The sequence below is a fragment of the Falco naumanni genome, chromosome 1, assembly GCF_017639655.2.
Source record: "Falco naumanni isolate bFalNau1 chromosome 1, bFalNau1.pat, whole genome shotgun sequence".
Taxonomy (NCBI): Eukaryota; Metazoa; Chordata; class Aves; order Falconiformes; family Falconidae; genus Falco; species Falco naumanni.
The window spans coordinates 25,183,150-25,206,808 of record NC_054054.1 but is presented as its reverse complement, the minus strand read 5'-3'; the positions used below and the strand labels follow the sequence as shown (position 1 = coordinate 25,206,808).

Sequence of the window (23,659 nt, the reverse complement as noted above, 5' to 3'; positions counted from 1 at the left end):
ACTGAAACGTCAATAAAGTGAGTTGGGCTGGTGAAATGGAAGAGGTGAAAAATATTCCAGAAAAAGCACTTGTGAAAAGTTGGGCCACCTTTAGTTGTGCTAAGCTGCTCTAAACTCCCTTCTCAAAGAGTTAAGGGTCTTATCTGTTACAACAAAGCCTGAGAGGGACAGAGAAATGGCTGCTTGTTGGGCTGTGAAAAGAAGGCTCAAGGTACTTCTTGAAGACTCTGCAGACAACAAACATGCAGACAAGCCCCCTGAAGTTAACCAGTAATAAAGATAAATTATCATTGGCATTTCTCTTGTAGAGATGGCAGAATTGAAACGAGGAATTCATGCTTTTAACAGCTCAGGATTTTATTTCTTCTTTAAACAGTTGTCAGTTTTTCTTGAGGTGTCATTTAAAAGGAGGATGATTCAAGGTTCTAATCGGTTGACATGGATCTATCAGTGTAGCAAGGCTTTTCATTGCAGGTTTGGAAATGCTTGCATTGAGAATGCATCCATTAGATCTGTCCTTGGAGTATATAGCCAACACAAAAGGTGAGTTCAGTGGAAAAGGGATATGATCAACTGTTAGAGAAGGATTTTCTCTTTCTTGGGAGCTCACCTTCCTTAAACAAGGCTTAGGAGAATAATTAGTCCCTTGAAAGTAGGGCAGTGAGGAATAGGATGTAACAGTGCACGGCAGGACTGCTTAGTCCTTTTTTAGTAACACATGCATTGTTCGACTGACAGCAATGCTAGTGTCTCTCTGAGGTGCTCTTCAGGTCAATGTCCAAAATCTTCTGTTAAGAGCAGAGTCCTGCTCAATGTACTTGCCCTTTCTTACACATTGAGTGACGAAACTGGAAAGACTTTCATACAGCTACGTTGCTCTGTACTCCATGTGTACTCTTCTTGTATTCCTTAGGTCTTACTACTACATCAGTCAAAGCTGCCCATGTGGTGCTTAGGGGTCAGAATCTGTGGCGATGGTTGTCAGGATGTGCTTGAAGTGCAAGCGTACCCACAGAGATTTAGAGTCCTTGAGCCGTCCTTCAGCAGGAGAGGTGGGGAAATGCAAAATGCCATTTACATAGCTCAGAAGGCTTGTCTTAAAGGGCCTGTGATATGGTCTGGGTGGAGAATTGGCTAGGTGGTCAGAGGCAACGGAACCCCTCTTAAGCTTTTTTTACAGCTGTTGAGTAGGCTTTGATTTGTGTGGCCCTGTAAATAATGTGTTAAGTAGCTTAAGTGATGCCTACTTCAGATACTTGAGAGAGTCTTAGGGGGCTACAGTTGTTAGAGTGTGACATTGGCGGATTTGGGAAGCTCAGTTGCATCATCTGCTTTCTTCATGGTTGTGATGTGCTTCCTTCATTGTGTCTCTCTGATGGATAGACTTTTATCATTTGGGAAGAAATGACAGGTTACTTGCTAAGGGCAGCAAAAATTGTCTGTATGGGATCAGGCTGTCCGGTTAGTATCCTTCAGTTGTCAGGGTCGTTTTGTGGAGAGCAGTTTCCATTTTGGTTTTGTGACAGTATGGGAACAACCTTTGTTGTAGGTGTTACCTGTTTGTCAGTTGCTCTGATGTAGACTACTGCATCTGAGGGGTGCTGCAGAGACAGCAGCAGTCTGAGTTATTCATACACTGTCAAAGCTTGGCTTCTATGGTCAGTTCTTTCCAAGCCTGTTCCAAAAGAGATGGTTTCTACCAAAAGGCCATGTTCAGCATTTTAGTGGGACTTGGGGAGAGAGTGAAGATGCATACCTGGGTTCAGGTGGTTGGACTGGCAAGTTGTCAGCTTTTTATTGTTATAAAAGTATTGTCTGAAGCTGAGCTTTCAGAAGGATGATGGCAGGCAGTTTTAGACTGTTGTCTAAAATTTTTAGGTTTTATATCCTGTTATGATATTAATGTCAGAGACTAAAACTTGTAAATTTTTTTGCTCACATAAATGTGAGATTGGGACAGGGAATCTTATAAGATAATGAGTTGAGGTGGTGTTTTTTACGATGGTATGAAATCTTTCTCGCATGAACAATTGCAGCTGAGTACCGGTTAATGCATAAATTTGTTTATTGTGAAAATATGCCAAGCATTTGAAATGGGAAAAGAATATTAAACAGAAGGTCTTCCTTGTAGTATCGCAACCTTCTTGAAGCTATAGGTTTCAGTCTGCCAGCCTCGGTCTTTTTATTGTTGCTTGTAATGCTGGGGATACAGACTACAGAGGAGAGGAGGGAATTTTCATGTGAATACATCAGCACCTGTCTCATCATCAGAAACACACTGCAGTAATAATGCAGGTGTCCCTGCAGCAGAAACTCTGTTGGTGCCAGTCATGAGGAGGGTGTTATGCCATTTCAGCAGCATGGGCTGTTATTCTTCTCATGGTTCTTCCTCCCTTCCCCTTCTTATATTTTTTTTTTTTTTTAGCAGCAGTGAGAGAAATGGAGTGTATAGTTGACAGAATAAAATGGAAGAAGACACTGTTGAGACATTTCAGCTGCTGGACCTCAGATTTCTGCTGAACAAGGCATTTAGGTTTGGGGAGGGTCATTGCATGTTGGAAAGAGCAGATATGACAGTGTATCCCAGATAACTGGAAGCAGTCCTCACTGTACAGGGGAGAAGTGCTGCTGGAAGTCTCTGTCTCCGGTGACAGTGCTGCTGTAGTAGCTGGGTAGAGCAAGGGAGAATCACACAGCTTGTTCCTGTTTTAAAATAGATTTGAAGAAAACCCACAAAACTGCAAGGCTGAAATTCTGTAGGCAAGATAGTCTGCTTCACTCGGCTTCAGTGTATGCTTTCTTTTTCAGTAACCAGGAAGCTGATCTTTAAAGAAAATGGTGTCTTGTGTAAACATCCAGCAAACCATTGCTTTCACTTCAGAGCTGTGTCGTATAAATTAGGTGGTTGTGATGTTCCTTTTTGTCCCCACAAAAATGACAAGCAATGCCAGAGGCTTGTCTTCTGTGAAGTTTGAATGGAATTTCTAATATAATATTTTAATAATGCTGTGAAGATCTAAATCTTAAAAGGGCTTGAAACCTGCATTAACTGTTATACACACATAACACAGAAAATAAGTGGTAGTTTAACCTGAAAACATGTAGCCTTAGGTGAAAAAGCAGAACCATACCCTTTGCCTTAATACTTAGTTTGATAAAGTAAAAATCTATTCCCACTGTTTTAAGATGTAAGTGTATTGCTTTGTCTAGGTGTTTCAGATCAGAGTACATTTTCCAGTAAGCAGACTTTAAATTGAGATGAGTTAATGCATTTTTGAAAGTGTTAAGAGGTGATACTCTAAGGGTTAAAAGGTAGTAGGGTAAGGGGGAGCAGATGTGAAGTTCTTGCTTTAGAAGGGGGCATTGTGAGAGGCTGGAAAAATTGTCTACCCTTTCTTAACGCTGAGCTGACCTGTGATTAAGATGAACAAAAAATGCAGTGTATGTATGTTGTATGGACATTATGAGTTACCTTTGAAATAAAGAGGCTTTTTTCTTTACGAGACTCCAAATGATTTCTTGACACTTAAAATTTAAAGCTGCATATAAAGACTTTGATAGCCCATTAAGGTTCAAAAGATGGTGGAATTATGCATCATAATTTGCAGATTTGCCTGTTTGTATGTTGTGATTTGGATGCCAAAGTGAAAAATGGGTGCTTAAAACGCTTGGCCCAGTTTGCCATGTTCCAAATATATCATTGCTTTGTTTTGATTCATTTTTACCTCACAAGTCCCTCTGTATGTTGAATGTTTAGATATAAGACGTTAAAAATACGTAGCTGTATCGTGCAAAGAAAACATAAGTAGCTATTATTCAGAGTTGGACTTTGTTATTGCACTGGGAATGTTGTTTTATTTCCTCTTGTGTCTTCCAGTTGCAAGGTAATAGTATAAAAGCTTGTAGGTTATATTTGTGAGCAGTGGAAAATATTTTAAAGGAATGCTTGTGAAAGTTCTGTGGAAGATGGAGAGACAGGTATATTTTGGGGGAGGGGCAGTGACTTGCAGTAACTTGGGACAGTTTCACAGTAATCTGCGAGGCTGTAGGAAGTGACCAGTAGGTGCTCAGTGGAGCTGATCAGCAGCCAAAAAACACTTGGGGACCATATTTCATACAAGAACGGACAGAAGAAAATTCTGAGAGGGGTACTGATCCCAGATTGCAGGGGAGTTTATAGGCTAGCCTATGATCTGCAAGAAAAGGGGTGGGGGTGGGGGGTGTGCGCACGTGCTAGCCTAGTGTCCAATTCCTGCCTGTCTGGTCTGGCCCATTATGTTTCTGAGGTATAAGTTCTGCAAGTCCAGCTTTAAATAAGCAAATGACATTGGCTATAAAAACACTCTGTTGTCTTAGTGAGTTGAAGGACAGGGACAGAAATAATTGGCTCTCTGCCATTGAAGGTGTGAGAGCTAAAACTGTTCTGGAGCGAAAGCTGAGATTATCTTGGGCATGAGTTGCTAGAGTGCAAGGGGAAGGTAGTGTAACTCTGGGTCAGGCTCTGCTGCTTACATGAGGAGTTCCCCATGTAAATCAGGATTAAAACCGTATGAGGGCTGTTTTTAGCTGAGAAGATGAAGAATCTGAAGCATCTTTGCTCTGTAGGCTAGTAAGTTGTCAGTGTAGTAGGACTAAAGTTTATTAACTGGTCTGGTAATTGTCATTTTGGTCTGAAGGTGGCTTTGCAGTACTTGGTGAACTTGAAAAATCCTTGTCAAATTTCATACTGTCTTCAAAAACTGCTGCTACTCTCCAAAAATTTTGATGCTGAGAAAAATGAACTGTTCTAGAGCACTTGCAAATTGGCAGTAAGTCCTTCTGTACCTCAATAAGAAATAATGCAAAAGGACTGTTGATTAAGGCCTATTTGAGGTAAGGAAGTTGGCTACATGACAATAGCCACTCCTTGTACGCTAGGTTCTTTGGAAGGGCTTTGAACTAAGTCTTGGTTCTCATAGGATCCGTTTGGCACTGTCTGGGTATCAAACACCAAAGGCCTAAGTGCAAGGTAAAAATTAAACAAATTCTAAAATTGTAACTGGTGCTTAATCAGAGGCAAACATCATGGGAGTCAACTGACAAAAGGTGAGAAACAAATCTGCTGTTGGATTGTAAGGCTAGAAAAAAGAAAATCCTGCAGAGAAAATATCCTTTCACAAAAGGTGTTTTTTTGGGCCTATTTAAAATACTTGTCTGGGCTAGCGTGGTTCATCCAAACCAGGTTTCAGATGCTGTTTTTTATGGAGCTTAAAAATGTTTCATCCTATTATGTTAATGAGCACGACTTGCTGTTTCACAGCCTTCCAGATCTGCTGTTTGCAGCCTAACTGCCAGACACTTAAACAGGATTTCACTGTTTGTTTGATACTTTTTTAAGAACTGTTTACCATTTCTTTCTTTTTGAGCATGTCTTCAGGTAAGGCTTCAAGACAGAGTAATACCATTTTGTCTGTTTTCTTAGTATAAATAATAGCTAAAACACAGCTAGTAACTTGCATTGCTTTCAGGAAGATGTTGCTGCATGTTTGGCCAAGGTGCTCTTCAGGTTCTTATGAGCAAATGTTTGGGCTGGGTTAATGACACTGTGCCTAAATGCACCATACAATTCAGCAGCTGTTTGCTGCCTTCCATCTCTGTGCATCTGCTGTTGGATGGCACGTAACAAAAATATGATGTTAAATTTTTGTAATTTATATGGAATGTAGGGTCTTGAATGTTTACTCTTGTGTTGATTTCTGAATAAATGCTGGAAAGCAGTAGCACATTAATACTGTGTGCATGCAGGATCGCCTTAAAGAGGAGGACTAGGGAATGAATCTGCAAAATGGGCTTTTGAAATCAGTGGGGAACCTGTGATAAGAAGGAGAAAATGACTTTTTACAGCCTTTTCTTAATGTCTCTGGGTTTTCCTTACAGCAGAGCTGTAGGAGGAGAAACTGTAAAATGGCGATAAACAAATGCTAGAGATGTTCAATGACCGGAGCTTTCATGGCAGCTATGTACTGATTAGATGGATAAAAAATGGGCTTTTTGTCATCCTGCTGTACAAGCTTTAGTAGGTGGTGGATGCTGGAAACTAGCTGCTTTCAGCCATTGTTCATAAACGAAATGTTAAATCATTGCTTTTATTGTTCTTTACTATTGTAAAGTTTAATCATAAAGCTCTGTGGTACTGCTTTGTTGAAGACTATTGATATAAAGTGTAAATATTATGAAGTGTTAGGCATGAAAACAGGGAGTTCAGATGCTAAGCCAAGTGACATTTTGAAGGTACCAAAGTCACTAGCATAACAAAAAGGCCTTTAGCTTTGCTCTTGGGTTCTTTCATTGCATAGCATCGAACAAGATTAGAATTTCTTTATTGGTGAAATTGTGTAGTATTGTCAGAGTTAGATCATGTTGTGGTTAGATATGTAGTACTGGTTATTGTGTTTTGATGTGCACAAAGTTTTCGTACTAGATTGCCGATATATGGCAGGTACTTCTGAGAGTAAGATTAGAGTTGCTGTCATTTGTGGCTTGGGCTTGTAATGTTAATTTGGGTATTGTGTACCAATTCTGGTAGTGAGAAGACTTGAGTAGCTTGATACCTTAGTTGGTGAGTGGTTCTAGAGGAGTTGTTTAATAGTTTGGTGTGGAGTACTGGATTTCTATCTTGTACGTGTAGAAGATGTGAAGAGACAGTTGTTAGTAGGTGGAATTGATCTTCCCTCCTACCCTCCCTCCCTGGCTTGACATAAAACTAGGAAGATGCTAATCTGTGTTTAGCCTTAAAAGTAGTAAAATTGAAATCAATAGGTGACTGTTTCTCTTCAAATCATGAATGCAGGAATTTTTTTTGTGTAGGTGTTTGTTGTTTGTTTTTTGTTTGTGTGTGGGTTTGGGTTTTTTTTGTGAGGGGAAACTATGGGAGGAAGTTTGACCTTAGTTTCTATCTGTGTGAGACCATGTGGAGGCATATGTATGGACTTGGAAGACAGTGGTGTGGGGGTATGGGAGGATGTTTACATCAGTGTGTCCACGGTGGGATCTGTGCTGATGGCAGTTTTAGATGTGTATGGCATGATGGTGAGTTTGGAGTTTGACTCTGCATCTAGGACTGAATTATGTCTCCAGTTGATCTAGCGTCACATGGTGGCAAGAGCCATACCAGTTAGGGCAAAATAACTCAGTTGTACTTTTTTTTTTTTTCCTGCTCTAACCTGGCATTTATTAAAATGTATGTTCAGTATCTGGTATTTGATAGTCAAAACATTAAAATACTGACTTATTTATTACAGGGTTGTCTACAGGGTGTATAGACATGAGTCCTAGTGGATCAGCGTTTACCTGGTTGAGAGATCTGTAGGTCCATGTACTGGGTGGCAGAACAGTACATGAAACACAGAAGAAAAGATATGATCTTGCCCCATAGAATAGTTTTTGTAAAAAGTTACAGCTTCTGATTATGGTGTGGTAAAGAGGAAATCCATTGATATTGTTTTCTACTTGATGGGGAAAACCAGGGGAGCAAAAGGATCACCCCAAGATTGGAGGAGAAAAGAACAGGTGGGTTCTTTTGAGTCTGTACTTCAGGAAACAGAGAAAACAAAACGTGTAGGTCTGTGTGAGTGCCTTGCAGGAGCCTGGGGGTGTGCACAGGGACAAAAGAGATCACTGAGGGAGAGGATGAATGTGCAGAACTGAATTTGATGTTGCAAAGCTTTGCTAAGTGGGGAAGAACTTGCCTTTTTAATAAGAGGTGATTAAAGCATGTAAAGTTGGAAATGTAAATTTAGTGTTAAAATACCTGGAAAATTTAGAAAAACTTTATTTGCTTGGAAAAACAGGACTTGGAACGTACGCTAAGGTACTTGGAGCATGACATTTCCTTGAGGTGTGGATTTATATACCTGTTAACATCATGCTTTTCTAATCCATTTTTTAGTTTCTCTTTATAGTTGAATTCAATGCATCAAAACTGTAGGCCGTTCTGTTTGAGCGTAGTCTGAATTTGGTGATGTTGTTCTTCTAGCATCTTTCTTGATTATAGAAGCATCAAATACACTAGAAGTGATTACAGGCAAATAAACTTGGGCAAATATGGAACGAGATTTTTATTGCAGGATGAGAGAGGAGGAGAAATCTTGTAAAAGGCCTTCTGCTGGGGACTGTCTGAACAATTGGATTATGTCAGAGTATTGTTTGATCGGAGAAGTACTGACTGAGAACCCAGATTAAATATTCTGATATGCAAGGTGGAGCATTTGTGTACTTTTCTACATGTTCTTTTTAGTTAAGGGAAATAAAATACATCTGAAGACCATTAAAGGAAACATCTGTTTACTTGGCGTGGTAAATGGAAATGCTTTGTCTTTCGTTTGTAGCTTCTGTAGAGAAGGCAGTGTTTTTCTGAGAAATGAAATGGAATTTTCACTTCTAACAAAATAGTTTTATTCACCACTGTTAGACACTGTCTTCTGTTGCTATCACCCTGTATGGTATTTTGTGTCATGTTGAACCGGCAGAAAAGATAAGACTGTAGATCTAATGAAACTCTTAAGCTAAAAGGTAACTGTGAGAATCCATTAGAGTGTAAATGGGGACTTGATGAAAAGTTCTGCCAGCCACAGGTTGAAGATGCATCTCTTATACCTTAGAGGAGGAAAACCAGCTATATTGAACATATTAAATAACAAAATTAGACTATCTAAGTTAATTTCTTGAGATGTTGCTCTGAAATGGTTTAAGTGACAGCAATTAAAATAAGCATTTTCAAAACTTTATTGCAAAAGGAGTTTTCTTCAGATAACTTGCAGTTGTCTTGGTGCTGTGTTTCTTAAAGAGGACTGCTTTTTGTCCCTGTTCTCCTTGTGTTATAGTTGGTTTGTGTTTTTTTTAATGAAACCAGTCATATTGTTAGCTGGAAAAAAAATAGGAAGATTTTTCCATTTGAAACTTAAACTGCATAAAAGACCTAATTTGAGGGGAGAGGATGTGAGTGGGGGAGAGACGTTTTCCTATTTTGACTTTTTCCTTAGCAAATATTTCATAGTGTTAGGAAGAACTGCGACCAGCTGTTAAATATCTCACTCAGATGAGGGTTTTTTTTAGTTAGTCTGAGTAGGAGAGATTTTGCACGAGTTGAGTGAGCCAAGAATCCTTCCAACTGCTCAGTAGTTTGCCTTTCCAGTGGTGAAATCTGTCGCTTGGCTCCTGAACAGCGTAGTTCCTTTCTCTTGCTGCTTCCTGCAGCAAGCTTAGTCCTCTGGAAGCAGACAAATGGCAGGTCCTTAGATGAACCAAAACCCACCTATAAATGGTGGTGTAGATGCATGGAGCAGAGCTGGCTGTGACCAGCGAAGGGCCCTGGCAGAGGAGTGAACTGTTCCTTAGGACTGGGGAAGAAACTAGGGGTTTCCTTCACCAGTTTGCCAAACTGGAAAGCTTCAGCCTGTGCGAGTATCACTTAAAAAAAGTAGTGCTGCAGAGCAATATGCAGTACTGTCCTGTTCGCAGCTGTGGACATCAGAGCCGCGTTCATGTCCTATGGCTTGCTATATTCCCAGTTTCGAAGAAAGAGGGCAGAGAGGCTCCAAAGGAGTGGAAGGAGGCTTAGAATAGAACCACAGAATGGTTTGGGTTGGAAAGAACCTTTAAGGTCCTCTAGTTTCCCACCCACTGCCATGGGCAGGGACCCCTCCCACCAGCCCAGGCTGCTCCCAGCCCCGTCCAGCCTGGCCTTGAGCACTGCCAGGGATGGGGCACCCACAGCTGCTCTGGGCAACTGGTGCCCAGAGCCTTGTCACCCTCATGGTAAAGAGGTTTTTCCTAATACCTGATGTAAATCTACCCTTTCCAGCCTAAGCCATTAGCCCTTTTCCTGTCACTACAAGCCCTTGTAAAAACTCCCTCTCCAGCTTTCTTGAGGGCTACCCTTGAGGTGTATACTTGTGTGTTGCCAAAAGCTGCCTGACAGATTTTTGTTTCTCAATGGTACCATTGAAGTGATAAATTGAAGTAACTTTAAAAGTAGTTCTCAGCCTGCGTTTCTAAACAAAGAACATGTTTAGGTTCAAGCTATGTGCTGGTACTGTATCCTGGCAAGTTTTGAGCTGGAAGCAGACTGCAGGAGAAGATGCTATTGTGTGACTTCTTCACTTGTGATGAGAGGAGAGATAGGAGGATGGAGGGAGACCTTTCAGGAGCCCTGAGATGAATTGGTCACTCCTGGTTTGTCTGCCCACTTAAATTCTTAGGGCACTTATCTTCAGGAATCTGAACTTGTGATGCTCGTGAGACTGCTTTTAAACTTTGGAGGCACACGTGAATCTTCAGGATAAACTAAACTGTATTCCTATCTTGACAAACCGTATTCCTTGTAGGAATAGGTTACTGCTCTATTACAGACATTAGCTGCTTTTGTCGAAAGGTGATGGAAGCTTTTTAATCGTGTAGGGGTGGCTGGCAGATACGAGTTGTTTGTCTGGCAGACTTGCATTTAGATTGAGCTTAATTTTTGGATAGGGGTTTGTTTTTAATTTTTGATTTGTTTAATTTTGAAGGTGTGGATTTTTGAGCCTGTTAAGCTTTGTTGGGGGATGTCTAAACTTGGTCTTCGTAACTATAAAATGGTTGGATGGCTAGTTCATTGGCTTAGGGGTGTGTTCATGGAGCTCATACAGGAGTGTCTTCTCTAAACTACTTGAACCAGTACAGGCATTAAAACAAATTGATGCTAGGGGCTTTTCTCTCTAATATATTGATCTCTTCCCTAATTTCTGTGTTTCACAACCTGAACAAATGGAGAGTACAGGAAAGTAGGATCTTTAGAAGAACTTGGGCCACTGATCATCTGTTTTCTGGAAAAGGTAGATACAATGGGTTGCATATTCTGTAGGTAAAGTTTTAAAGAAATGTTTTGTTGAGAAGAATTCTGTGAAGCCTTTTTATGTTGCGTTTACGTTGGTTATATATGGAAAATATCGCTGGTCCTTTTTTTTGTGGTGTGTTTTTTTAATGTTGGATTAGGAGACATCAAACTTGAAAGAAGTGAGCTAGCTGAGAGAATTTTTTTTGCAAGTCAAGAAAACAACGGACATGAAAATAGTGATGCCTGTTAGTTTTTATGGTTTGTGTGCTAGTAGAGTTTCATGCCATTGGAGAGTAGGTTACTTCTTTGAAAGATGACTGGGTTGTGTGAATTAGAATAATTCTGTCCTTGCTATATGTGTCTTTTCATGCTTTGGGAAGGAAAAAAAAAAGCCCAAACTAACAGCTTGCATGGAAACTCATGGCAGCTACCTTTAGACCTTCTAGAGTGATGTCTATTCTTTCACTTTTCCCTCCCTGTGTTAAGTGGGACTTGAAAGCTGTAGAGTGCACTGTGGAGGTGTGAAGTCAGTCTTAAAGTTTTTCTGGTGTATCATGTCGTTTCCTGTCACAGAACAAATGGATCAGGTGATAAAAGGTACAGTCTTTGTATGTAATTTTAGAAAATGATATTGCTTCCATTGGCGAAATGAAACCCTTTAGAGTCAACTGAGGATGGTTTGGCTCAGTGCTTAAAAAGCAAATGCTTAAGTGATAACTACAACTGTGGGGTTTTTATGGGTTTTGGTCAGTTATATCATTCTTAAACTAGCCCTGATATTTTCCAGGTGGAATCATTTATCTTGGATCAGGATGATCTCGAAAACCCTATGTTGGAAACAGCTTCTAAATTGCTTTTGTCAAGTACTGCTGATGGTGCTGACCTGAGAACAGTAGATCCAGAAACCCAGGCGAGATTAGAAGCTTTACTTGAAGCTGCAGGTAAGTACTAGTGTCCCATACAAGTTTAATCCTGAGGCCCTTACACATGAGTCCGTTCTGGAACTGCTTGCATAAGTCTAATCCATATGAGCACAATACAAATGCAGAATGTAAGGCTGTGCAAACTTGGCAAGGTTGTGCAAGTTACTGAAGAGAAGGAAGTTCACTGAAGTATTTAAAGTTTTGGAAAATGAGAGTTTTCTGTGGAGGCTGTGCTTCTGATCAGATTCCTCCAGTGTTGGATTTTTAGAAGCTTGAGTAAAAAAATTATACCCAACCTTGCCTTGCAGCCTTATATCAAAACCTAAATTGCTCAACACTCGTTTGTTTTATAACAGTAGCTGGATAAAAAGCTTTACTAGTTGCTTATACTAAGTAGTTGTCAAGAGTTGAAAAAATAATGCCTTCTCTGGATGCGAGGGTTTCATTCATGCTTGTCACATGTGAGTGCAGCTTTTAAACTAGTGGTGTAAACAGTTAATCCCTGCATTTTGGAAGCTGTAGTTCATTGTGCTTGGAATGTTTCTGCCAACAGATCTCATAGGCTCAATTTCAACTTCTCTGTTTTCTCCTTTTCTGGCATGTGTACCCATTTGTTGTAAATTGGGATGAAAGGAATAGGTAAGCTGTCTACAGCTGATGGTAAAGCATTTGCAGATCCTGAGGTGCTTCGCAGACTGACTTCTTCGGTCAGTTGCGCGTTGGATGAAGCTGCCGCTGCACTTACCCGGATGAGAGCAGAAAGCACAGCAAATGCAGGGCAGACGGACAAGTAAGCCAACTTTTATACTGGATTTTTTTTCAGTTTGCTACTTCTAGAAGCAGTTTTTCTTGTTGTATCACTTCTAATTACAGGATGGTGAAACTCTTACTCAAGTGGAATTGGTGCCAAGTTATCCCCTGTGATTCTCCTGTTAAATATTCCTGGACTATCAGGTCTTGCAATGGGGAGTGAAGCCATGAATACTGCTTAGAATTCAGAAATTGCACTCCAAGTAATTTAACTTGAGTAACTGTAGAAACAAAATTTCCAAGCTCTTAAATAGTATGGGCCTTAGAATGATGTAAAAAATAGCAATTCCTTAAATTCAGTGATAGTGTGAAACCAGCTTTGGGACCAAAAAAATAACCCAGTCTGTTTTAGAGAACTTCAGAGTGCTGTTTTAACTGGGGAAGGAAATCACGTCTTGCAGGAGTGGAGATTCACGCTGGTCAGCAGCTTTCTCGTGTTGGGTAGGACCTTGGACAGAGCCTTGGCCGGAGAGCTGCTACCTTCTAACTGGACTTCCTGGCTTCATTTGTCATTTTTTTTTTCTTACTGGGACGTTCATGAGGGAAAGAAAAAGAAGGTAGCCTTCTAGGCTGTCATTAAGCTTCAATACAACAGAAACAGAATGTCTGCAGGAGCAACCAAGTGCTGCTGTGCTGGTTGGCAGTTTGTTCATTGTATACTGAGTAACTTCAAAGAAACATTTCCTGGTGTATTATCAGGACATACGAAGAAGAGCAGAGCAGTTTGGTGTTATGTCTGCTTCTATTCTACGTGTGTCCCTCCTTGTCCCTAGCTGCCTCTTTTCTTGTAAATGGTGGCCATTGCCGAAGTTGTTACTGAGACAGAGGTTGTGGGAAATAAAGACAAATGTGGGAATTGAACAGACACATTTGAGAAATAGTTCTCCATACATTAAGGCTGTGTCTGATAGCATGAATCAAATAGGAGTCCTGGGTACCGTATACAGGTTTACATTAGTGTGCACAAATGCCTGCTTTTATATCTTGAGTATTTTAAGAATTGCTCATACTCTTATTGAGATGTATGGTTTGTGGTGTTTTTCTGTCAGATACCTTATTTTTCCATTTCCTTTTGAGTTAGTCCTGTGTGGGTAGGACTTCCTAAATGGGGAAGAGGTGAAAGGGCAGTGGGTGGGGTGAGGCCATTAGTTTAGATTTATTATTATTGATCCAATTATTTGGAGCAGAATAGAGAAAAACATTAGACTTCAAGTTTTATTCTCACAAAGCGGTTACTATTTTGGAATGAAGGCAGTTGTGGTGGGTTGACTGTGACTGGATGCCAGGTGCCCACCAAGCCACTCTGAATCCCCTCCTCAGCAGAATGGCGGGGGAGAAAATAAGATAGCAAAAAACCCCAAAACTTTGTGGGTCAAGAGAAAGGCAGTTTAATGAAGCAATAGCAAAAGTTGCACATGCAGAAGCGAAGGAAGAAAAAAAGATGTTATTCCCTACTTCCCATCAGCAGGCGATGTTTGGCCATTTCCTGGGAAGCAGGGCTTCAGCATGCATAGCAGTTGCTCTGGAAGACAAACATCATAAATAGCAAATGCCATCCCTTCCTTCTTTCTGTTAGTTTTTGTATCTGAGCACATGTCATATGGTATGGAATATCCAGCCTTGATGCTGTGCTAGCACTGCTCAGCAGTAGTCAAAACACTGCTGTGTTCTCACCACCTTTCTAGTTACAGATACAAGCACAGCACCGAGGGCTGCTATGGAACTCAGCCAGACCCAATACAGCAATGCAGGCAGAAGACAGGATCAGTGAGATTGAAAATGTGTTTCCAGTAGACCCTTTTTTGACTGAAACAGAACTTGAATGATAGAAGAGGAGAAGTTATGGAGTGACATGACAACCACAAGTACTTCTGGATTAGAGCTTACCAAACTAGGAGAAATTTATACTTTTTCTGCTTGGTTGAGTTAGGGTTGCAACTGAAACATTTTTGTGTTACAAAATTCTGGGGCTTTCAGCACAGAATGGAGGAGAAAGTGTTTTTTTTTGTTACAGGAGAAGTGATGCAGGTGATATAGTTTAACAGTTAGGGTGCTGAAGAAAAGTTACAAGTTTTAAGATGGACACGTGATTTCTGTGTCCTCTGATCATGGGCTAAAAGAGAGTGTGAATACAACCCTGAGTTATGGTTGCAGATTTGGAAGGGAATGCTCATGGTGTTGTACTTACCATGATTTAATCAGTTCTTCTTTTTCTTCGAATCTTATTTTAGAGAACAAGTGGGACAAAACCTGTGTTTTGAAACTGGGACTACCAAAGCTCAATTTTCAGAAAAGATGTGTGGAAAACCTGAGGTGTAAAAGTGGCACCTCATTAATTAACAGTTGGCATTTTTTTGATCATGTTTCTTTTTTTGGTGGCTGCATCCTCATGGCATGTTGGATTTTTACTCTGCACATAGAGCAAGCATTTCAAGCATAGTCCTTTTTCACTTCTAAATGCTTTCTATTTTATTAGCCGCAGCTTGGCAGAGGCTTGTTCAGAAGGAGATGTAAATGCTGTGCGGAAGTTGCTAATTGAAGGACGAAGTGTGAACGAGCACACAGAAGAAGGGGAAAGCCTCCTTTGTTTAGCCTGCTCAGCAGGATATTATGAGCTTGCACAGGTTGGTTTCCTAGTTGTGTATCTGTACAAAAATAAGTGCTGAATTAATTGTATTCCAGTCTCATGCACCTGGGAGGTGGTGTTATAGTAGTAGATGTCAGTTAACTGGCAAATGAAGACTTAGATGTGAACTGAATGTTACTAAATGCATTCTTTGTGTTTACTTTCTCTAACTGATTTTAACGCAAAACTGGGTGTTGGTGAAAGTAGGAGTTTTGTGTAGCATTTCAACCATCTTCATGTGCTGGTTTGTCACTTGCCAGAATTGTTGATCACCTTTGTGTTTGCAGGTTCTTCTGGCAATGCATGCTAATGTAGAGGACCGTGGTATTAAAGGAGACATAACACCTTTAATGGCTGCTGCTAATGGCGGACATGTCAAAATTGTCAAGTTGCTGCTAGCTCATGGTGCTGATGTGAATGCACAGTCATCAACAGGTAAATTAAGTGTGTTGAGCTTGTTGAAAATTACTGAAAAGCTGAGATTTTCAGTGTGCAAATCTTTTTGTGTGTGAGGAAATTTGGGAGGAATGGCTCTTGGCCCAGCAATGCAGAATGCTTCCTTGTGGTTTTACTATTTAGCTTCTGCCTTTTCTTAAATGAAGCTATATTTGTTGGTTGCATACATACGAAGGTAGATAAGGTCAATTAAGAACTGAAAGGTATTTGCGTACGTAGGATTTGTTGTCAGGTAGCATTTTAATCACAATTGGGGAAGTTTGTGTGTACATAGAAATTATTTGGTTTCAAGTCTAGGAAACCAAGGGAAAATAGTAAACATAAGATGCACTCTACCACCCCACCCCTCTTCATCACAGTGGTTTGGTAGGCATTTGTCTTGAAGTGACCAAATTGGGAAATTTTCTTAGTTTGTGGGGCCTTGAGGTGGAGAGATGGTGTGTGGTCAGCAGACATTGACAAATGGAGTCCTGACCCTGAATGATGAGGAAAGATGGGATAGCAGAAGGCACCTTATTACTTTTTTTTTTTCAGTGAAGTAGTTCTGAGTAGTAATACTGCTTTGACCTTTAACTTCTTTCAAGGTATCTTTCACAAAGGCACATATTTTGCTTATTCTGTTCAGATAAATATTTTTGTAGTTTTTTCATGGAGACTGTTTTCATCTCCTTGTAAAGCCTATGGGCATTTCTGAACTAGCCGTGTAGAAGTGTTAAGACTTGATTTAGAATCAGCAGTTCATTCTGTTCTTGTTTTGAGCTTTCTTTTTTACTGTGTAGTATGCCCCTGCTGATCAACAAGAAAAGGATGGGGTTTTGTGACAGGCGTTGGGATAGAAATGGGAAAATGAGTGTCGATACAGTCACCACGCACATGGAGACCTTCAGCCTGTCAGCACTGAGCTCCTTTGTGCAGTTACTTGCTTTTTTTCTCCTCCCTGTAGTTCTTGGTTTGTAGCCAAAAAAAAAACCCCTGTTCTGTAAGGTAGCTGGGTAAAAGGGGATGAAATGGAGCATAAGTTGAAGTTCCAAGTGTAGAAATGCTATCAAAATCTGTTGCTAAACTTTTTTCTCTTCTGGCTTTAGGCAATACAGCCCTTACGTATGCTTGTGCTGGAGGCTACGTAGATGTTGTGAAAGTACTGCTGGAATCAGGTGCGAGTATTGAGGACCATAATGAGAATGGTCACACTCCTCTGATGGAAGCAGGAAGTGCTGGCCATGTGGAAGTGGCCAGAGTGCTGTTAGAAAATGGAGCGGGCATAAATACGCATTCCAATGAATTCAAGGAGAGTGCACTTACACTGGCTTGCTACAAAGGTATAGTACTGAATACTACGTTTATTAGAAAGGTGTGACAGGTGTGAAAAGTCTTCTCAAACATGTATTTATTCAGCCTTTCTGTCCAGGACAAAATGAATTTAAAGGCTTTTAATAGACCCTTTCTGATACTTTTATCCCAGCTGTGATACCACATAGCGTGTAGGTGCCATGTGTAGTATGATGATAGGTGGGGAGAGTGTAAGTATCAAGATACAAACCTTTTGCCTAAGTCGTCATGCTTTAAAAGATTATCTATTTAATTAGGAGATGAGGAGTAAATATAGTAAACTTTCTGTATTGTAGCTATATTATACAAAATACCTCTGCATAGATACAGAAATGACTGCATTTTAAAGGATTTAGCACCTGGAAAACATGCAGAATCTAGGACTTCGCATTTTAGGTGCCAGTGCTTAGGCAACAGGCCTCTCTTGCCTCCCTTAGAGAATTAGGCAGCGATCTTGCATCACCCAAGCAAGGGCTGAAGATGGTAACTGAGAGGCCAAATGTGTTCACACAGCTGAGCAGTTGCTCTTACAGTCACTTAGGACATGTTTTATTAGAGCTATTAAGAGTGGCTCTTGGCATCATAGAGTAATTGATGTCAGTAGCAGAGGTACTTCTGTGGCACCTCAGTACAAGATAGTCTTTGTCTTCTATGTTTCTTTTACCTGCCTTTATAAATTCTTGTTTTGCTGTTGCTGAACACCTTCATAAGCTGTGGTAACTTTCTTTTGTGGTGGCTCTCGGAGCAAAGACTGTTTTTAAGAGGGGATAGAGACCGCAAAACACTCCCTCCCTGAGAAAATGTGCTTGGGCTCTGAATCCTGCAGTGAGCTTGGAAAGTTGAAATGAAAAATAAAAGTTGGTGCTTAATCAGCTGCTCACTGGATATATGGGGCAGAAGTAAAGATACTTAGGCTGTTATGGTTTTTGCTTTACCCATATATGTTTTATCTGTCTTTTGTGAATTTCTGTGTTGCTTCAGATGGCATCTTTGGGGCATAAAGATAAGCTCTTTATTTCCTCATGTTGCTTGCTTCCTGTAGTAGAATGACACATGATATTTGGTCAGTAACTTGTCCCAAAGAAGGGGAAGGGTGCAAAATATAGTCTCTTTTGGCAGAATCTGTGCTGTTGATGATGTTGCTAGGTGTATTTCTACTTTTAAGGCTTAGCCACAGTTATAGTGAGTTACAAAACAGCAGGGTGGGGGTGTTTTTTGTTAGACTTGGTTTTATATGCCTGCGTATGGTGTGGGTCATGACTGCGTAGCTAAGTTGACTGGACTTGGCACAGATACAGGACTTGATGAATTATAGCCATGAATTAATGGAGTGGCTGAGAGCAAATACTTTCAAAAAGCTGTTGGGTGTCCTCATTTTTAGAGGATTCCTACAGATGGTTGAACTCCTATCTGCTTCATGTGTGTTATGGTGTGAGGGCTGGTGTGAGCTCAGGGGCTGGTTAGAATGCCATTCGTAAGAACAGTAACTTAAATCCTTAATGTCAAGCAAGCAGAGGGGAAATCCTGACTTCCCAACAAAAAACAAATATATTGTTGATGGAAAAAAATGGGAAATATCTTTCCAGAAAATAAATTATGCTGGTAAAGCTCCTGGAGCATGTGCTGCTTGGCTCTACTGTCACTTCAAGGAACACACGTAGTGCAGACATGATTTTAGAAACTTAAGTGAATTGGATTATATTTATAATAATTATGCTAAACTTCTGTGCACATTGAATACATGGATATGAACATGTCTTTCAAGAGTGTTCCAGGGGACTTTATGTTGTAGCATGGCTGTCTGTTACCTTTGTTACATACATTAGACCCTTTCTATGAGTTGTGAAACATGTTTTATCTGTTAAATATTCTCTCCCTACAGGTCATCTAGAAATGGTGAGATTTCTGCTGGAAGCTGGTGCAGACCAGGAACACAAGACAGATGAAATGCATACTGCTCTTATGGAGGCTTGCATGGTAAGAGATATATGGCTTGAGCAGTGAGGTGTATGTACTTTTCACATCCTGAAGGTGAACAAAGTGATTCCTTTTGGTACAGAACCTACCTATGTGATGTTTCAGTTCTGTGTACTTTCACAGAAGAAATTGGAGGGCAGAGAGGGAAATACCTGGTTAAAAAATAGTGCTTCCTAAATGAGCAAAATTGAACTTGTTCCTCTTGGGGCTGACAAAGTAGTTGAATTCTTAAGTGACACCAGCTAGAAGTTGTATCATGTGAGCATTAGCAGGAGAGCTCTATTAACCTGTCCTTGGAATAAGTAGATTTCTGTATGTCCAGCACTTCATTATTTTTTTTCCCATAAATGGCAGAAATCAGTGAGTAGGGCTGTGCTTATTGTCCCAGAGCAGCTTCTGTAGGCTGCATCTCTCCTTGTCTTATTTTGTGTCACTTGCTCTTGGCTTTTTGTGTTTCTGATAATCATGGAAGCTGGTTCAAAACAGCTATTTTTTGTGACTTCAGAGAAATGAATGACTTCAAGAGATAGCCAAAAGTAAATAAAAGTAATTTATTTGAATAGTACCTTTATTTTCTTGCTTTGTGTAATTTTGCAGGCTTCTGGGCGAGCAACTTCCAGTTTACGATGGGCAAATGCTTTACAGACTAATTTCTAAATTAAGTAGCTTAAAGTGGAAGATTCTCAGGGGTTCTTGAAGGGCTTTTAACAGCTCTAGTGTGCTAAACATAGGCAGTGAATACTGTCATAACCTGGCTGCTGAACGCATTTAACATACCTGTGTCATGTTTAAGCAGTTTGTAAGCTACATGCCTTCAGTGCAGGTGGTTATGTTGAGGGGTGTGCATGCGCAGCTTGTTTCAGTATGGTTCACATAGCCATGTGCTCATCAAACATGGGATCAGAAGCTGTTTGGGAAGCAGCTAGGAAACAGAAAGGGGACGTTGTTAACTTCTTGCTAATAAGACTACTTACATGTTGTTTTGCCCATCTGAGGCAATTGTAAAATGACAGTGTAGAATAATTACCTTTTTATAAAATGTAGTATGATTCTGAGAACAACTCTGATTTTTGTTTTTCATAAGTTTCTTGCTGTAGAACAGAAATACATGTGAAGCTTCCCCTTGCAAAAGTGTTGTATGGTTACATTTTAATGCTGAAATTGTATAATTGGTGCCAGATTTAACAATTATTCCAGGATTTAGTGGTGACGAAGACTTGATAAATTCATGTCTTCAGAGATAGATTTTCTGTTTGAAGTACCGTTGGGCTATGTAAAGTCTCATGTATCTGCATCTTCTTTAAAGCGCATATCTTATTTGAAATCTATTCCCTACATATTACTTGAGGTAATAGGATTCAGTTGCTTTGGCCTTTTCCTTTGGAGATTTCTTTTTATGGTGGAGTAAATGTTCCCATTTATTCCCTTCATTTCTGCTTCAGGAATTGTTTAGGCTTTGGTACCCCTTCTCAGAGAGGTGAATATGCTGCTGTGACTTGGTTAACCCTGCACCATACCAAGGGTTGGCAGGGTTAAGCTAGCAGGGTGAAAAATTCAGCAGCTGTTAGTTGGTGTTTCTAGAATGAGAATGTTTTGAAACTTTTCCTGCTGGAGAAATGAAAATGAAACAAACCAGAGCAGAATTAGGCTTCAGTTTTAGACCCCGCCCCGTTTTCTTTGTGGCCCTGAATTGCAGTAAGCTGTTGAGCAATGCTTACTGCAGAGGTTTTCTGTACTATTTAGGGTGTGTAGCTACAGCGTGCTTAGGTAGGTCAGTAGTTTGTTTGTGCCTTATGCCAAGATACATGCCAGATCCTTCATTTGAATATGGAATTTCAACATAAAAGTGAAAACTTGTCTCTTGGGTTTCCTTTCTGTCCTCCTCTCTAAAGAAGATTTCTCATGGGTTGGGTTTTTCATTTCATTAGCCTTGTGTAGTGTCATGTGAATCTGTGGCTGTAGAGGAGTGCTGCAAATGCTTATTTAGTCTTCCCTTCCCTGAAATAACTGTAATGGTTCTAAAATCAGCCAGTTGTGCCTACTGAGGGAAGTTAATGGCTTCAGATAGGGGAATCATTAACAGAAAGCACCATACTTCTCAAAAAGTCATTAGAAAGGCAGGCATGTAGATAAACAGGACTGCAGCTATTGTTTATCTCACTCTGAAATCTGAATAGATTAGCCTTATAAAAATCATGGACACTTTCCTTGCAGCAAATTTATTGTTGGAACATGGCGATAGAATTAAGTTGTTCGATGTTGCAGTAGCCTTCTCATTGGGACATTTTCTTCACAGATCAGAAGTTTGCAGAGAAAGTTGCTATTTCATGGAGCAAGCCTTGTTTTCCTTGCCACTCTTTTACCTCCATGAACAAACTAACAAAAGTCCATTGGACTCGCGGAAGTGTTGAGACCCAGTTTTTACAAAGACTTAGTGAGCAATAGGGAAAGAAAATAAATATCTGCCTCCCTTATTTCTGCAGGAAACTATTCCAAAGTAGGCATTTACATGCTGCTGCTTGGAATTGACAGACAGCTGAGAGTCTCAGTACCTTCAGCTCTGCTTAGGAGAGGGAGCAGCTTTCCATAGCAGTACTTGAAAAGGTTGCAGTCTGAAATAAAGCAGCACAGGGCCTTCTCATCTCTGCATGTTTTTTTCTGCAGAAACAGTTGTCACTCTTCAGTAGCAGAAGAAAACTACCTTCTTTAGAATAGCATTGAACTTGAATATATGTTATAGAACCGTGAGACTGTTTAAACCTTCTACAAGGCGTTTGGGAAGACTTCTGACAGAGCTTTTTCTACAGACAGCAGTTAACATTGGTTTAATGCAAATGAGTTCCTGGGCAATGTGATTTGCCTTCTGGGAACAAAAAGCAGGTATATCGAGTTTGTGCTTCCTCTTACTGAAGTTACTTCATTTGCCACAGCAAGGGCTGAGTACTGTTTGCCCACAGTGGTTGATCCTTAAAATACACCTGGTGCGCTTGTGCAGGTTGATCAGATGACTTTTTGTGATCTAACAGCAGTTCTGAGCATTTTCCTAGCTGTTGTAAAAGAGCTGAACAGCACCACCCCATTGCAGGGCTTGTGAAAGCACAGATAAAATTTTTTTGTGTGGTTATTCCACCAGCAGTTATTCTCAAGGCTGCTTGGCCCATGTAAGAAGCTTTGAAGCATACCTTTATACTGCTGTTTGCCATGCTTGTTGTGGATTGGGGATGATTAGTGACCTGTCTTGCCAGAGCCTAATGGTTGAGGCACTGTCTCTGCATTTCCCTAAGGAAAGATTCTTTATGGAGTCTTGGAGTTTTTCCCTAATATAGTATTGTCATTTCATGTAAAAGGTGAATATGCCCTAGTTAATGTCCTAGATATTTTTCTGAGAGGAAATCATGTTTTGCTCCCTGTATATTAGAAGAAGGTATAAAACACTTCAAATGAAGTGTAAAAATGTCGGAGGCAGTTCTGTTTTTGTCTGGAAAAGAGCTCTTTGGGGTTGTGGTTTCTAGCTTGGCAAGGATGGCAATGGCTGCAATTTGCTGTCTCATGAATTAATCTGAGATCAAGGCACACTTGCCTTGTTCAATGACAGCCTTGGGTTAGCTTCGTGTTCTTGGTAAGCTGCTGGTTGTTATGCAGTCGTCCTGTGTTTTGTGTGTTAGACCTTTTCCCATTATGGTTGCTCCAAGTTTGAATGGTGGCAGTTTCCTTATGGAGAAAACCAGCTTGGAGAGTCTGTGCTGTTGTTGGACTGCAGTGACCAAGCCAGTCTCTGCTTCTGTCTAAACAAAAGCAGGACTGAGTGGCAGCTGGATATGTCACTGTTAGGCCTCCAGTATAAACATAGAGCTGAAAAGCCACTTCAAATAGTTCCTGAATTTATGGCATACTAAAAACATGGCAAAGATCATACGGTCAAGTATAGTATTTTCTTTCTTTCTAAAGGAAGAAAGCAAACTTAAGACCTTGTTTTGGTAAAATGAGTTTGACAGCATGATGATGGTATCTGGAAAATCCTACCAAGGTCCTGCCAAGGGAAGGTTCAGGTGCCTCCTGTGATGTATGAGGAACCCTTGACAAATGGTCTTGTTTTGGCTTTTCTCTTGGAGGGAGAAAGCAAATCCTGGCACTGATATTAAACTGAGCAGTGAAATAGTTCTGCAGGAGCCAAGAGACAAGCAATGTCAGCATGCACAACTTCTTTTTAAGAAAGGAAGGAAGCAAAATTGTTAAACTTAAATCCTGTCCTCTCTTCCGCCTCCCTCCCAGAAGCTGGGAATCTGTAAATACTCCAAGACACTAATAGCCTGCATGGACGTGAGGACAGTCTGTACTCCTGGCATGCGTTGTTTTTATAACTAAAATACACTGTATTTAACAATGCAAGCGCATGTTGAATTTCAAACAAAATTCCTTCTTTTTGTCGAAGTGGGGAGCGTTGGCATTGAGTGACTTGTTTGCAATGTAAAGGTTTTGTAGTCTTCAGGAAGAACAGCAAGACCTGTTCTTACACCCAGGAGATTTTTTTTTTTTTTTTGACTGATATTCTCTTCATTCTCCTTCATTTATTAGACTGCTTGTGTTGTTACTAGTAAATTTGTTGGCAGAATACAAGAAGAAATACATTTGAGTAGTAACTTACTAATTAGAATTTGTATTCCTTAAATAATTTTGTACATATGG

The 23,659-nt window shown here is 40.3% G+C and overlaps 1 protein-coding gene across 5 annotated transcripts in view; it reads left to right on the top strand.

Moving 5' to 3' along the window:
- The window catches only part of ANKRD17 (ankyrin repeat domain 17), a 94,429-nt gene that overhangs the window by 31,950 nt on the left and 38,820 nt on the right, over positions 1–23,659 (top strand). For all 5 annotated transcript variants that reach the window (XM_040586605.1, XM_040586615.1, XM_040586595.1 and 2 more), the window contains exons 2-7: positions 11,640–11,793; positions 12,409–12,565; positions 15,062–15,209; positions 15,499–15,646; positions 16,753–16,986; positions 18,879–18,973. In XM_040586605.1, coding sequence (XP_040442539.1) covers positions 11,640–11,793; positions 12,409–12,565; positions 15,062–15,209; positions 15,499–15,646; positions 16,753–16,986; positions 18,879–18,973 — 936 coding nt within the window. The remainder of the gene's footprint in view (positions 1–11,639; positions 11,794–12,408; positions 12,566–15,061; positions 15,210–15,498; positions 15,647–16,752; positions 16,987–18,878; positions 18,974–23,659) is intronic.